The 15,955-nt window shown below is 36.7% G+C and overlaps 1 protein-coding gene across 9 annotated transcripts; it reads right to left on the bottom strand.

Annotated features, from left to right (window-relative positions):
- Positions 1–2,212: 2,212 nt before the first annotated feature.
- Positions 2,213–12,673, bottom strand: LOC139934050 (uncharacterized). Of its 9 annotated transcripts, XM_071928332.1 has the most exons (10): positions 12,551–12,655; positions 11,815–11,981; positions 10,098–10,914; positions 9,034–9,158; positions 8,547–8,673; positions 6,765–8,022; positions 6,317–6,409; positions 5,235–5,271; positions 4,114–4,236; positions 2,213–2,587 (listed from the first exon to the last, which is right to left on the bottom strand). In XM_071928332.1, the coding sequence occupies exons 3-6, from the start codon at positions 10,099–10,101 to the stop codon at positions 7,937–7,939; spliced, it is 342 nt and encodes a 113-aa protein (XP_071784433.1). In that variant the 5' UTR covers positions 10,102–10,914; positions 11,815–11,981; positions 12,551–12,655; the 3' UTR covers positions 2,213–2,587; positions 4,114–4,236; positions 5,235–5,271; positions 6,317–6,409; positions 6,765–7,936. The 9 variants fall into 9 exon arrangements, with proteins under 9 accessions (XP_071784433.1, XP_071784437.1, XP_071784438.1 ...); XM_071928336.1 differs by lacking the exon at positions 2,213–2,587 and having other exon boundaries at positions 3,576–5,271; positions 6,765–6,959; positions 7,234–8,022; XM_071928337.1 differs by lacking the exon at positions 2,213–2,587 and having other exon boundaries at positions 3,576–5,271; positions 6,765–6,959; positions 7,862–8,022.
- Positions 12,674–15,955: the final 3,282 nt, after the last annotated feature.

Here is a 15,955-nt window from a genome sequence, read left to right as displayed (position 1 = left end):
ATAACTATTCTACTTGGAATAATTGGTTAAGAACTTGGAAGAGGTGATACAACAATTAGACGAGTTGAATAAGAATAAATAATTAAACTTGGAAAAGGTGATAAAACAGTTGGAAGAAGTGATACAACAATTGGAGGAGTTTAGAAAACAGCTTGAAAGAGTTGAGAAGCAAACACTTGAAAGAGTTGAATGAGAAGAGTTGATCAAGAACAACTTGGGAAGGTTTAGGAAACAACTTGGAAAATTTGAACAACTGTTCTACTTGGAATAGCTGGTTATGAACTTGGAAGAGGTGATACAACAATTAGACAAGTTGAATAAGAACTTGGAAGAATTTAGAAAACAACTTTGAGAAGAAGTGGTACAATAATAGGAAGAGTTGACTAAGAACTAAGAAGAGATGAGAAAACAACAAGTGTTTATTAAGAGCTTAGAATATTTGGGTAAAAACCTGGCAAATTAAAAAGATTTCGAGAGGTGATCAAACATTTGAAAGAGTTGATTAAGAACTTGGAGTTGAGAAAACCAATTAGTTGGTTAAGAACAACTTTGAAAAAATTAAGAAAACTTGAATTGAAAACAATTGGAAGAGTTTATAAAAAACAACTTGAAAGAGTTTGTCAAGAACTAGGAAGATTTGGGAATAAAAACTGGAAAATTAATAAATTTTGGAAGAGTTGAACAGGAACTTTGTGAGGTGATAAAACAGTTTTGGAAGAGCTTATTAAGATCTTGGAAGAGTTTAGAATACAACTTGATAGAGTTGAGAAGCTAAAACTTGGTCAAGAACAACTTGGGAAGATTTAAGGGGGAAAATAGAAAATTAAGAAAATTTTAAAGAGTTGATTTAGAACTTGGAAGAGTCGAGGGAAAACTTGGAAGAGTTTATAAAGAACTTTGAAGATTTGGTTAAAAGTTGAAGAGAAACTCAAAAGAAACTTTAATTTCAGAGTTAAATTAAAACTTAAACTCAGAGAGGGCACTTAGTATATACTTTCGGGAAGACTTGGTAGATACTTTGGGGACGATTTTTTGGAGTGAGAAATAGAATAGTTTAAGGATAGCTCTGATAAAGGTTTGCACTCAGGACCGTTGGCCTGTGGCCGCATATGCTCCGTTCCATGTTGTGCGTGTGGCGTGATTTTTCAAGAAAGTTTTCCATACTCACATGTCCAAATGAAGCTGAAGATAAAGTTCAATCTGGAGTGTCGTTGTTCCATGATCTGGCGTGGTTAGTAAAGATATTTGTTCATACTCACAGGTTCAAATGAAGTTCCATCTGAAGTGTCCTCTGGCAAAAGAAGTTCCATCTGAAGTATCCTCGGCTTATTCAAGTTCAAATTAGTAAACCCAACACCAGCTTAACTAATCATTTTTGGGGGGGGGGGAATGGGTCAGGGATATCAACCAAATTATACCGATTTTATTTGTGTAAATTCTGAGCTTAAAAAAATGTTTCAAGATGACTGGTACCAGAACCAACTTTTAACAAATGAAAAGTTTGAAAGAGTTAAAACACAACAATTGAAAGAACTTGATAAAATGGGTGAACAAAAAGGTAAAAGAAAAAAATTAGTTGAACGAAACACTAAAGAGTTGAAAGATAATTTTGCATCCAACCTGTGTTCTCATGATGGTTTGAGACGGTTGTCTTGAGTGGGACTCTAGTACAAGGTTGGTTTCAAAATAAATTGAGCAGTTCAACATGAAGATATTCCATAAAACTGGACAACAGGAGTTATTTATGAAATATCAAAAGCACCACAACATCAAGCGAGAATACAAATTTCAGAGTAACAAAAGTCGTTTGATTGGTAAGTTTTTTGATGGGCTGGCATAACATTAATTATTTCAAGAGATCGGACACTATCAGAGATGGTACAGGTGTGGCTTGGGAACAATAGAAGTGTACAGAATGTGTAATAAATTCACAAGGTTGAAAAATGTGTATAATTCTTTCAATGTTCTTTTGTTCCAGGTTGACATGCTTTCGTCATGTTTTAGCAGCAACCAAACCTGTCTAAGGACAGCCAGCATGGCAATCTAGATGAATCAAAGCATACAAGCATCCCATCATAAAAATGACAAGAATGCCATTTTTAAAAACACTTGACGAATGATTTTCGGTAAATTTAAAGACAGCTCAACATGTTAGTTTTTTATGAAAAACACAAAATGAGCTTAGAGCTTTTCATGTCACAACCAACTGGTTGACCAGTCTAAACAAAGTCAACGCAAAATTTAAAGGGTCTATACACATTTGGTTTGGGAAAATTTAAGCAGCTAATGAACAGTTTGATGTTTGGAAATCAGTCGGATGAAAAGTTTTGAGGATGGACAGAATGTGCTTTTGGAAAATTTAAGAGTCGGTTCAAAAAGCATTTAATAAGTTCCTTGAGGGCAGTGCGAAGCATCAAACCTGCGTTCTCATGATGGTTTGAGGCCGTGTCTTGATGAGGATCTAGACGTCATGTTCATCACTGCTGTTCTCATTGGGCCGTTTCTGTTCAATCTCTGCCGTCTTTGAAGCAAAGTCGTTCGCTTGAGTGTTCTGACCTTCTTCAAGAACCTCCTAGATCTGACGCAGCTGAAAAATAATAAAATCAAGCATTTAAAAAAGCGTTGTCCATTCATTTACTGAGAGTAGAAATGTTTAAGACAGTTATGCTAAGATTTTGAAATACAAAACCCATATGTACAACATCATTTGCCAAACATGTCAGAAACACCAGGGCAAACTCTCCTCTCTAAGGGAAATAAAACTAAGATGTACAACAGCTTTTGAGAGTAAAATCCATTTTTGAGAAACATTGCAATTTGAAGAATTATGATTATGGAAAAAGATTTAATTTTCCATCTCAAGATATTTGAAAATGAGAAGCATTACTGCAGCAACGCTTCTTAGATTGTGTATTCCTGTAAAGATTTGCTCCGGAGTTTCAGTGATATCTCAAACTGTGACCACTGACCACCTTTTGAAATAAATTTTCACAGGTTAATTTTAGAGTATACAACTTAATTTATAAAGAATTAAAACAATCAAAAGTTATCACAAATTGCACATTGCTTATAAGCTTCAAAACTTTTCTGACTCTTTTTGTCAGGATGGGGCATCAGAAATTATTGGCACAGTATACTATAAGGTTGATTTGACACAATAATGAGTAGTAACAATAGCTTGAGAAATTTGGGGTGGACCTACAAAATGCCAATCCTCCAAAGCTTGGTAACATTATGATTTCCAAACTCAGTAGGTATAGATCTCTATTGAGTAATTGTTGGTTCCGAGAAGAACCGGTGGGTTCAATGTTTCAGACAGTATACTCTGTCTGTCAGGTGACTGCTCGAATCCAACTCTTGCTTGCACTGGAGAGTGGTGGCTGAAGATGCATGTATGAGTCGGGAGGGCATAAGTCCAAGGTCCTAAATGGATCGACTTTGGGTATAGAAGACCCTAAGTCTGGGGGGGGGGGCTGGTGATGAAGAGACTAGGTTCCTTATCAAATTGACTTCAGTTATAAATGATCCTAGTTCCGAGGGGGGGGGGGGTGGTGTATTGCTTGGGACAATGAGTTGGCTCTCCAATCAGTGAATAATCTGAACAAGGAAAAAAACCTCTGGTTATCATTTCATCAAAAGTCATCTAGCTTTCATCAATAGTCATCTAGCAATACATTGAATCGCTGGAACTAAACAATAATTACAACGATACAATATCACTATGAAATGGTATTGAGAGAATGTACAAGATTGATTTGAAAATGACTTGAGCAATTCAACATGAACTAGGTATGGTTTCAAGAGATGCAACAAAACTGGACAACGGGATTTCATGAAATATCAAAAGCACCACAACATCGAGGGAGAATACAAATTGGAGAGTAACAAATGTTGTTTGATTGATCAGTTTTTGAAGGGCTGGCATAAGATTAATTATTTCAAGAGATCGCACACTATTGGGTTGTGAACTTGTAGCGAATTGAAAATATATTCAGCTTAGCAAGTGTTGTGGGACTCAACATTCTAATTAGCAGAGATGGTAAAGTTTTGGCTTTGGAATATTAGTGTAAAGAAGTGTAATAAAATCACAAGGTTCAAAAATTATGCATCTACCTTCAATGACGTAACGACAATCTATGCTGTCCTTCAGCGATGTACTTTTGTTCCAGATTGACATGCTTTCATCATCTGTGCTGACAGCAGCCAACCCTGTCTAAGGACAGCCAGCATGGCAATCTACATGAAATCAAAGAATACATGACAGTCTAAATCCCATAAAATAAAAATCACAAGAATGGCACATTTAAAAAAAAAAAAAAAACATTTGAAAAAATGATTTTCGGTAAGTTTAAAGAAAGCCCAACATCTTAGTTTTTGAGGAACAACACAACACGAGCTTGGAGATTTTTTATATCACATCCAACTGGGTGACCAATCTACACAAAGTCGAGCCAAAAGTTAAAGGGTCTTTACACAATTGGTTCGGGAAAATTTGAGCAGCTAATGAACAGTTTGATAATTGAAAATCAGTAGGATGAAATGTTTTGAGGATGGACAGAGTGTTTTTGGAAAATTTAGCGGTTGATACAAAAATTATACTAAATAAATTCCTTCCCAGAAGAACAAAGCATCCAACCTGTGTTAAAATGAAGGTTTGAGGCAGATGTCTACGGAGGTAGATTTGCTACGAAGTTTCAGCGATATCTCAAAACTGTGACCACGACCACATTTTGAAATGAAATTTTCAAGGTTATTTTATTGTATACAACTAAATTTATAAAGGATTAAAACACTCCAAAGTTTCCAAAAAGTGCACATTGCTTTTAAGGTACAAAAATTGTATTACTGAGCATCAGAAATTTGGGGTAGGTCAACAAAATGCCAACCCTCCGAAGCTTGGCAACATGATGATTGCCAAACTCAGTAGGTAGATCTCACTTGAGTGATTTTCGGTTCTGAGAAGAACCATCGGGCTCAGTGTAACGGACAGTATTCTCTGTCTGTCAGGTGACTGCTGGACTCCAAATCTTGCTCACAATGGAGAGTGGTAATATGAAGATGTGTGTTGCAGCAGGAAGGGTGTGGTGAGGAGTCCAAGGTCCTAAATGAATTGACTTTGGGTATAGAAGACCCTAAGTCTGGGGGAGACAGGTGATGAAGAGACTAGGTTACTAATCAAATGGACTTCAGTTATAAATAACCCCAGGTCCGAGGGGGGGGGGCTGGTGTATTACTTGGGACAATGAGTTGACTCTCCAATTAGTGAATAATCTGAAGAAGAAAAAACAAATTCGTTTATAATTTCATCAAAAGTCATCTAGCAAGACATTGAATTGCTGTAATTAAAGGAACACGTTGCCTCGGATCGGTTGATTTGGTCTTTGAAAAGCGTTTGTAACCGTTCGTTATAAAATGCATATGGTTAGAAAGATGATTTAAAAGTAGAATACAATTATCAACACAAATTTACATCGAAATTGCGTGGTTTTCCTTTTACTTTGCGAACTAACTCTGTCGGCCATTTAACGGCCGAGCGTGTTAGTCGACAAGGTATATTAAGGAAAACCACGCAATGTCGAGTGATACTTGTGTGGATCATTATATTCTACTTTTAAAATATCTTTATAATCATATGCATTTTATAACAAACGGTTACAAGCGCTTTTCAAAGACCAACTCGACCGATTCAAGGCAATGTGTTCCTTAAAACAATAATTACAGCCATACAATGTCACCATGAGAGAATGTACAAGGTTGATTTGAAAATGACCGGAGCAGTTCAACATGAACCACAATCCCGGCCAAAATGCTTGGGCCACCCATTCCTAACGCTACACAAAACAATTCACTGTGCACTTCCCATTCACAATAACAACACTGTTTCCCGCCCCCCGCTCAATGTTGACTGTAACTCATAAGAAGATCGGCAATTGGAACCAACATTGAAAGGGGGCAGGGGGGCCCAACGAGATATGGCCAGGATTGTAGGTATGGTTTCAAAGGGATGCCACAAAATTGGACAACAGGAGATTTTATGAAATATCAAAAGCACCACCACATCGAGGGAGCATACAAATTTCAGAGTAACACCAGTCGATTTATTGTCAAGTTTTTTTAAAGGGCTGGTATAACATTAATTATTTCAAGAGACCGCACACCATTGGGTTGTGAACTTGTAGCGACTCAAAATTTATTCAGCTTAGCAAGTTTTGAGGGACTCAACATTCTGCTTATCAGAGATGGCACAGTTGTGGCTTGAGAACAATAGAAGTGTAACAAAAGTGTCAAATCACAAGGTTAAACAAAGTATACATACCTTCAATGATGTAACGGCAATATATGCTGTAGAGCCTTCAGCGATTCTTTTGTTCCAGGTTGACATGCTTTCACCATCCGTGCTAGCAGCAGCCTAGATGAAATCAAACCATATATAAACAATATAAACTCAATTGAATAGAAAAACACAAGAATGCCACATTTAAAAAAACACTTGACATATAATTTTCGGTTAATTTAAAGACAGCCCAACATCTTTGTTTTAGAAGAACAACACAACATGAGCTAGGAGCTTTTTTGTGTCACAACCAACTGGTGACCAACCCAACCAAAGTCAACCCAAAAGTTAAGGGTCTGTACATATTTGGCTTGGGAAAAAATAAGCAGCTAATGAACAGTTTTATGTTTGAAAATCAGTACGATGAAAAGGCATGAGGATGGACAGAATGTGCTTTTGGAAAATTTAGGGGTTGATACAAAAATCATACTTCATAAATTCCTTCCGAGCAGAACAAAGCATACAACTTGTGTTCTCATGAATCTTTGAGGCAGATGTCTTGATGGGGAATCAAGACGTCGTGTTCATCACTGCTGTTCTCATTAGACAGTTTCGTTCAATCTCTAACGTCTTGGAAGCAAGGTGGTCCTCTTGATTGTTCTGACTGACTCTCTTCAAGAGCCTCCTGGATTTGAAGTAGTTGAAAAAATAATAAAATCAAGCTTTTATAAAGCGTCACCCATTTAGTTACTGAGAGCCATAATGGTTAAAACATTTATGCTAACTTGTTGAGATACAAGACCCATATATACAACATCATTTGTAAAACATGCTAGAAACACCATGTATACAATTGGGTTCTCTCACCAGCATTTCGTCCTACTTAAAGGGGGGGAGCAATAGTGGTTAAGTGTCTTTGGAAAGTTTTTTAACTGTTATGATAGATGGAGAATGATTACCTCAGAAACTATTGGCACACTGCATGGATGTACCAGTGGGCGACCGTGTACATGTACTGTAAGGATACTCGGCACCATGTGGTTTGTGCATCGTGTTTTCAATTGATTGTCGTCATGCACATGTTTTCTGAAACAAACGACGGCAATTTCGGTCCCGATCACGGCAAAATTAAATCTAGCAAGTATCTAGAATTGTCAAACTTACTAATTTAAAAGCTTTAGTAAAAGTTTTCTGTGGGATTTTGCCACTGAACCCTCATTTATATGTGAAAAGGAATAATTATTTGACTCGCCCGGCGGGCTAGTGAGAAAGGGTTTTCACTCGCCCGCCGCTATTTTCACTCGCATTTGGCGACCGGGCGACCGCTAATTTCAATTTCAATTTTCAGGTGACTGCTCGACTCCAACTCTCGATCTTAGTCGAGAGTGGTAGCTGAAGATGCATGTTAGAGCAGGAAGGCGTGGTGAGAAGGTTAAAAAAAAAATTAAGCAGATGAACAGTTTGGTGTTTGAAAATCAGTAGGATGAAAAGTTTTGAGGATGGACAGAATGTGCTTTTGGAAAATTTAGGGGTTGATACAAAAAGGATGCTCAATAAATTCCTTCCCGGCAGTACAAAGCATCCAACCTGTGTTCTCATAAAGATTTGAGGCAGTTGTCTTGATGGGGAATCTAGACGTCGTGTTCATCACTGCTGGTCTCATTATACTGTTTCTGTTAAATCTCTAACATCTTGGAAGCAACGTGGTCCGCTTGAGTCTTCTGACCCTCTTCTAGAGCCTCCTTGATCTGAAATAGTTGAAAAGTAATAAAATAAAGCTTTTATAAAGCGTCATCCATTTAGTTACTGAGAGCCATAATGTTTAAGACATTTATGCTAACTTGTTGAAACACAAGACCCATATATCCAACATCATTTGCCAAACATGCCAGAAACACCAGGACAAACCCTTCTTTCCAAGATAGTTAAATTGGGTTCTCTCACCAGCATTACGCCCCACTTAAAGGAGGGAGCAATAAGTGTAAAGTGTCTTTGACATAATTTGTGATTTAAATAACTTTAGCGACACAACAAAAACTTGGTGGTGGCTTTGAGACATGCACAAAATAATTTTGGAAATGATTTGAGAAGTGCAACATAACCTTGGAGGGTGGGGGGGACTGGTAATGAAGAGACTAGGTTCCTATTTAAATTGACTTCGGGTATAAATGACCCTAGGTCCGAGGGGGGGGGGACACTGGTGTATTGCTTCAGACAATAGAAGTGTAAAAAAGTGTAATAAAATCACAAGGTTCAAAAGGTTTGCATATACCTTTAATGATGTAACGGCAACTTATGCTGTAGAACCTTCGGCGATGTTCTTTTGTTCCAGGTTGACATGCTTTCATCATCTGTGCCAGCAGCAGCCAACCCTGTCTAAGGACAGCCAGCATGGCAATCTAGATGAAATCAAATCATACATGACAATTATAAATCCCATTACAAAAATCACAAGAATGCCACATTTTGAAAAACACTTGACAAATGATTTTCAGTAAATTTAAAGACAGCCCAACATCTTAGTTTTTGAGGAACAACACAACATGAGCTTGGAGTTTTTTTATGTCACAACCAAATGGGTGACTAATCTTGTACACAATTAAAGTGGAAGCAATTTTGTTAAAATACAAGTGTCTGAGGACTTGATAAGGTAAATAAAAAAACAGAGAGATATGAACTCAGTACACAGGACAAGTTTTGTTTGATGAGACAAAGTAAAGTTCAACTTAGTAGATATGGGATAAAACTTCAAGACTTACCCATTTAAGGTAATAGTTGCTGTCACATAGATGTCCTACAGTGGTTGGAGTGACGCAGTTAGTACACAAATGGATGACCTGGCGTGGTTGGAGTGGAGCAGTAACTGTGCTCTCACATGGATAACCTGCAGTGGTAAGAATGAAGCATTGAGTTAACTTATCAGCAAACTATGAAACATGAAACATGCCAATCAATATAAATTTTGGATTGACTATTTTTTAAGTACAATATCTTTATGGCATCAAAGGTAACACAATTTAAAAAAAGCTGGTATGTCCTAAACAGGCAAAGGAAAAACTTTTGGGTTCAATCCAGGGTTGTCTGATAAGTAAGTTCTTTAACCTGACAATAAAGCGTCTATTTCAAACAAAAAATGTTAAACTTGTAACCTAATCGAAACAATTTATTTTTTAGAGTTGGGGGGGGGGGGGGTTACCCCTCTAGGTTCCCTCCCTATACTTGTCAATTTGAGAGAAAAAAATGAAATTGATTTAAAAAAACAACAACAAAAAACGAGATCATTGGATTTGCCAATTTTTGTTTAAAAGAAACACTTTGCCTTCGGATCGGTCGAGTTGGTCTTGGAAAAGCGTTTGTAACAGTTTGGTTATAAAATGCATATTGAATAGGAGATATTTTAAAAGTAGAATATAATGATCCACACGAGTATCAAGCGCCATTTAGGGGAGTTAAAGTTTTTACTCTCATAAATGGCCGATCGTGCTTGTTCACAAAATATAAGGAAAACCACGCAATTTCAAGGTAAATTTGTGTGGATCATTGTATTCTACTTTTAAAATAACTTTCTAACCTTATGCATTTTATAACAAACTGTTTCAAACGCTTTTCAAAGACCAACTGTGGTAATATTTCATGAATGACACAAATCGGTTTGGGAAAATTTAAAAGTGAAATTTTTGATGTTTAAATACAAGTGTCTGAGGACATTATCAGGTAAAAAACCACAGAGTGATATTACCACGGTGCACAAGACAAGTTTTGTTTGATGAGACAAAGTACAGTTTAAACTTAGTATTATATGGGATAAAACTTTAAGACTTACCCATTGAAGATAATAGTTGCCGTCACATGAATGAACTATACAGTGGTTGGAGTGAAGCAATGAGGTTTCTTGATAGCAACAACCAGCATGGCAACAGAACAGAATCAAGACATACATCACATTTACAACCACATATTAAAATCACAAGATTGATAAAAACAAATTAAAGACAGTCAACAAAACAGTACTATTGTTTTGGGATTAAAAAACATAAACTTACACCCTTTTCAGACAGGCGTTCCAGAGTCCGAACTAAATTATTGAATTAAGTGCACAGTTCGACATCTGAAAGATCGTTCTGTTGCAGTTGTCCAAAACGGATCTGGAGCACCTTGGTTTCAGCTGAGATCTTGTCTTGAGCCGAACCTAATGTAACTGTTATGTTATGTTATGTTCGCTTGTCTGAACCGGGTGTCAGCAAGTTTTGGGAAAATGTAATTAGATGGTATAACATTGGCTTTAGAGAGTTGGCCCAGCACTGGTAAACAGTTTTTTATGTTGCAACCAAATGGGTGACTAATCTTGGAAACAAATTAAAAGTGGAAGCAATTTTGTTAAAACACAAGTGTCCGAGGACTTGATAAGGTAAACAAAAAACAGAGAGATATGAACTCAGTACACAGGACAAGTTTTGTTTGATGAGACAAAGTAAAGTTCAACTTAGTAGATATGGGATAAAACTTCAAGACTTACCCATTGAAGATAATAGTTGCTGTCACATAGATTACCTACAGTGGTTGGAGTGATGCAGTGAGTAACAAATGGATGACCTGCCGCAGTAGGAGTGGAGCAGTAACTGTGCAGTCACATGGATAACCTGCAGTGGTAAGAATGAAGCATTGAGTTAACTTATCAGCAAACTATGAAACATGAAACATGCCAATCAATATAAATTTTGGATTGACTATTTTTTAAGTACAATATCTTTATGGCATCAAAGGGAACACAATTTAAAAAAAGCTGGTATGTCCTAAACAGGCAAAGGAAAACTTTTTGATTAAATCCAGGGTTGTCTGATTAGTAAGTTCTTTAACCTGTCAATAAAGCGTCTATTTCAAACAATTTCTTTTACACTTGTAACCTAATCGAAACAATTTATTTTTTAGAGTTGGTGGAGGGGGCGGGGGGGGGGGGGTACCCATATAGGTTCCCTCCCTATATTTGTAAATTTGAGAGCAAAAAAGGAAATAAATTTCAAAGAAGAATCCAACGAGATCATTGGATTTGCCAATTTTTTGTTTAAAGGAACACTTTGCCTTTGGATCGGTCAAGTTTGTGAAAAAAAATGCATATTGAATAGAAGATATTTTAAAAGTAGAATATAATGATCCACACAAGTATCAATCGCCATTTTTACTCTCATAAATGGCCGACCGTGCTTGTTTGCAAAGTATAAGGAAAACCACGCAATTCCAAGGTAAATTCGTGTGGATCATTGTATTCTACTTTTAAAATAACTTTCTAACCTTATGCATTTTATAACAAACTGTTTCAAACGCTTTTCAAAGACCAACTGTGGTAATATTTCATGAATGACACAAATCTGTTTGGGAACAATTTAAAAGTGAATTTTTTTTGTTTAAATACTAGTGTCTGAAGACTTGAAAAGGTAAAAAACCACAGAGTGATATGACCCCGGTGCACGAGACAAGTTTTGTTTGATGAGACAAAGTACAGTTTAAACTTAGTATATATGGGATAAAACTTCAAGACTTACCCATTGAAGATAATAGTTGCCGTCACAAAGATGAACTATACAGTGGTTGGAGTGAAGCATTGAGTTTCTTGATAGCACAACCTTATCAGTCACATGGATAGCCTGCAGTGAGTTTATGGATGTTCCAAGTTTTAGACTTATATCATTTGTGCAGGCAGCAGCCAACTCTGTAATGAAACAACCAGCATGGCAACAGAAACAGAATCAAGACATACATCACATTTACAACCACATATTAAATCACAAGATTGGTAAAAACAAATTAAAGACCGTCAACAAAACAGTACAATTGTTTTGAGCATTAAAAAACATAAACTTACACCCTTTTCAGACAGGCATTCCAGAGTCTGAACCAAATTATTGAACTAAGTGCATGAACAGTTCGACGTCTGAAACAGTAAGGAGCGACTGGACGCGCGACTGGATGTCATGTTAAGTTCGCTTTTCTGAACCGAGTGTCAGCAAGTTTTGGGAAAATGTAATTAGATGGTATAACATTGACTTTTGGGAGTTGGCCCAGCACTCGGAAACAGTTTGTTATGTTGCAACCAAATGGTGGCTTATCTTGGAAACAAATTAAAAGTGGAAGCAATTTTGTTCAAATACAAGTGTCCGAGGACTTGATAAGGTAAATAAAAAACAGAGAGATATGAACTCAGTACACAGGACAAGTTTTGTTTGATGAGACAAAGTAAAGTTCAACTTAGTAGATATGGGATAAAACTACAAGACTTACCCATTGAAGATAATAGTTGCTGTCCCACAGATGACCTACAATGGTTAGAGTGAAGCAGTGAGTATTCAAATGGATGACCTGGCGTGGCTGGAGTGGAGCAGTAACTGTGCAGCCACATGGATAACCTGCAGTGGTAAAAATGAAGCATTGGGTTTACTAATCAGCAAAATATGAAACATGCTAATCGATAAAGTTTTTGGATTGCATATTTTAAGTACAATATCATTATGGCAACAACGGGAACACAATTTTTAAAAACTGGTATGTCCTAAACAGGCAAAGGAAAACTTTTTGATTAAATCCCGGGTTGTCTGATTAGTTAGTTCTTTAACCTGTCAATAAAGCGTCTATTTCAAACAAATTTTTTTACACTTGTAACCTAATCGAAACAATTTATTCTTTAGAGTTGGGGGAGGGGGGGGGGTACCCATCTAGGTTCCCTCCCTATATTCGTCAATTTGAGAGCAAAAAAGGAAATAAATTTCAAAGAAGAACCCAACGAGATCATTGGATTTGCCAATTTTTGTTTAAAGGAACACTTTGCCTTCGGATCGGTCGAGTTGGTCTTTGAAAAGCATTTGTAACAGTTTGTAAAAAAATGCATATTGAATAGAAGATATTTTAAAAGTAGAATATAATGATCCACAAAAGTATCAATCGCCATTTTTACTTTCATAAATGGCCGACCGTGCTTGTTCGCAAAGTATAAGGAAAACCATGCAATTCCAAGGTAAATTTGTGTGGATCATTGTATTCTACTTTTAAAATAACTTTTTAACCTTATGCATTTTATAACAAACGATTTCAAACGCTTTTCAAAGACCAACTGTGGTAATATTTCATGAATGACACAAATCGGTTTGGGAACCATTTAAAAGTGAGTTTTCTTTGGTTTAAATACTAGTGTCTGAGGACTTGAAAAGGTAAAAAACCACAGAGTGATATGACCCCGGTGCACGAGACAAGTTTTGTTTGATGAGACAAAGTACAGTTTAAACTTAGTATATATGGGATAAAACTTCAAGACTTACCCATTGAAGATAATAGTTGCCGTCACAAAGATGAACTATACAGTGGTTGGAGTGAAGCATTGAGTTTCTTGATAGCACAACCTTATCAGTCACATGGATAGCCTGCAGTGAGTTTATGGATGTTCCAAGTTTTAGACTTATATCATTTGTGCAGGCAGCAGCCAACTCTGTAATGAAACAAACAGCATGGCAACAGAAACAGAATCAAGACATACATGACATTATCAACCTCATATTAAATCACAAGATTGGTAAAAACAAATTAAAGACCGTCAACAAAACAGTACAATTGTTTTGAGCATTAAAAAACATAAACTTACACCCTTTTCAGACAGGCGTTCCAGAGTCTGAACCAAATTATTGAATTCAGTGCATGAACAGTTCGACGTCTGAAACAGTAAGGAGCGACTGGACGCGCTAGAAGTCAAAAGATCGTCTGTTGCAGACGTCCGGAACAGCTCAAGAGTGCCTTGGTTTCAGACGCTGATCTTGTCATGAGCCGAACCTTATGTAACTGTTATGTTATGTTGAGTTCGCTTGTCTGAACCGGGTGTCAGCAAGTTTTGGGAAAATGTAATTAGATGGTATAACATTGGCTTTTAAGAGTTTGCCCAGCACTGGGAAACAGTTTTTCATGTCGCAACCAAATGGGTGACTAATCTTGGAAACAAATTAAAAGTGGAAGCAATTTTGTTCAAATACAAGTGTCTGAGGACTTGATAAGGTAAATAAAAAACAGAGAGATATGAACTCAGTACACAGAACAAGTTTTGTTTGATGAGACAAAGTAAAGTTCAACTTAGTAGATATGGGATAAAACTACAAGACTTACCCATTGAAGATAATAGTTGCTGTCCCACAGATGACCTACAATGGTTAGAGTGAAGCAGTGAGTATTCAAATGGATGACCTGGCGTGGCTGGAGTGGAGCAGTAACTGTGCAGTCACATGGATAACCTGCAGTGGTAAAAATGAAGCATTGAGTTTACTAATCAGCAAAATATGAAACATGCTAATCGATAAAGTTTTTGGATTGCATATTTTAAGTACAATATCATTATGGCAACAACGGGAACACAATTTTTAAAAACTGGTATGTCCTAAACAGGCAAAGGAAAACTTTTTGATTAAATCCAGGGTTGTCTGATTAGTAAGTTCTTTAACCTGTCAATAAAGCGTCTATTTCAAACAAATTTTTTTACACTTGTAACCTAATCGAAACAATTTATTCTTTAGAGTTGGGGGAGGGGGGGGGGGTACCCATCTAGGTTCCCTCCCTATATTCGTCAATTTGAGAGCAAAAAAGGAAATAAATTTCAAAGAAGAACCCAACGAGATCATTGGATTTGCCAATTTTTGTTTAAAGGAACACTTTGCCTTCGGATCGGTCGAGTTGGTCTTTGAAAAGCATTTGTAACAGTTTGTAAAAAAATGCATATTGAATAGAAGATATTTTAAAAGTAGAATATAATGATCCACAAAAGTATCAATCGCCATTTTTACTTTCATAAATGGCCGACCGTGCTTGTTCGCAAAGTATAAGGAAAACCATGCAATTCCAAGGTAAATTTGTGTGGATCATTGTATTCTACTTTTAAAATAACTTTTTAACCTTATGCATTTTATAACAAACGATTTCAAACGCTTTTCAAAGACCAACTGTGGTAATATTTCATGAATGACACAAATCGGTTTGGGAACCATTTAAAAGTGAGTTTTCTTTGGTTTAAATACTAGTGTCTGAGGACTTGAAAAGGTAAAAAACCACAGAGTGATATGACCCCGGTGCACGAGACAAGTTTTGTTTGATGAGACAAAGTACAGTTTAAACTTAGTATATATGGGATAAAACTTCAAGACTTACCCATTGAAGATAATAGTTGCCGTCACAAAGATGAACTATACAGTGGTTGGAGTGAAGCATTGAGTTTCTTGATAGCACAACCTTATCAGTCACATGGATAGCCTGCAGTGAGTTTATGGATGTTCCAAGTTTTAGACTTATATCATTTGTGCAGGCAGCAGCCAACTCTGTAATGAAACAAACAGCATGGCAACAGAAACAGAATCAAGACATACATGACATTATCAACCTCATATTAAATCACAAGATTGGTAAAAACAAATTAAAGACCGTCAACAAAACAGTACAATTGTTTTGAGCATTAAACAACATAAACTTACACCCTTTTCAGACAGGCGTTCCAGAGTCTGAACCAAATTATTGAATTCAGTGCATGAACAGTTCGACGTCTGAAACAGTAAGGAGCGACTGGACGCGCTAGAAGTCAAAAGATCGTCTGTTGCAGACGTCCGGAACAGCTCAAGAGTGCCTTGGTTTCAGACGCTGATCTTGTCATGAGCCGAACCTTAT

The sequence above is a fragment of the Asterias amurensis genome, chromosome 2 (genome assembly GCF_032118995.1).
Source record: "Asterias amurensis chromosome 2, ASM3211899v1".
Lineage (NCBI taxonomy): Eukaryota > Metazoa > Echinodermata > Asteroidea > Forcipulatida > Asteriidae > Asterias > Asterias amurensis.
The sequence above is the reverse complement of the archived record's forward strand: the minus strand, read 5'-3'. Positions and strand labels throughout refer to the sequence as shown.

Coding starts and splice junctions, on each gene's coding strand:
- LOC139934050 (XM_071928338.1), bottom strand. Junction 8,674..9,033: donor GCAACTATTACCTTAAATGG/GTAAGTCTTGAA, acceptor GATTTCATCTAG/ATTGCCATGCTGGCTGTCCT. Junction 8,023..8,546: donor TTGCCGTTACATCATTAAAG/GTATATGCAAAC, acceptor CAACTATTTCAG/ATCAAGGAGGCTCTAGAAGA.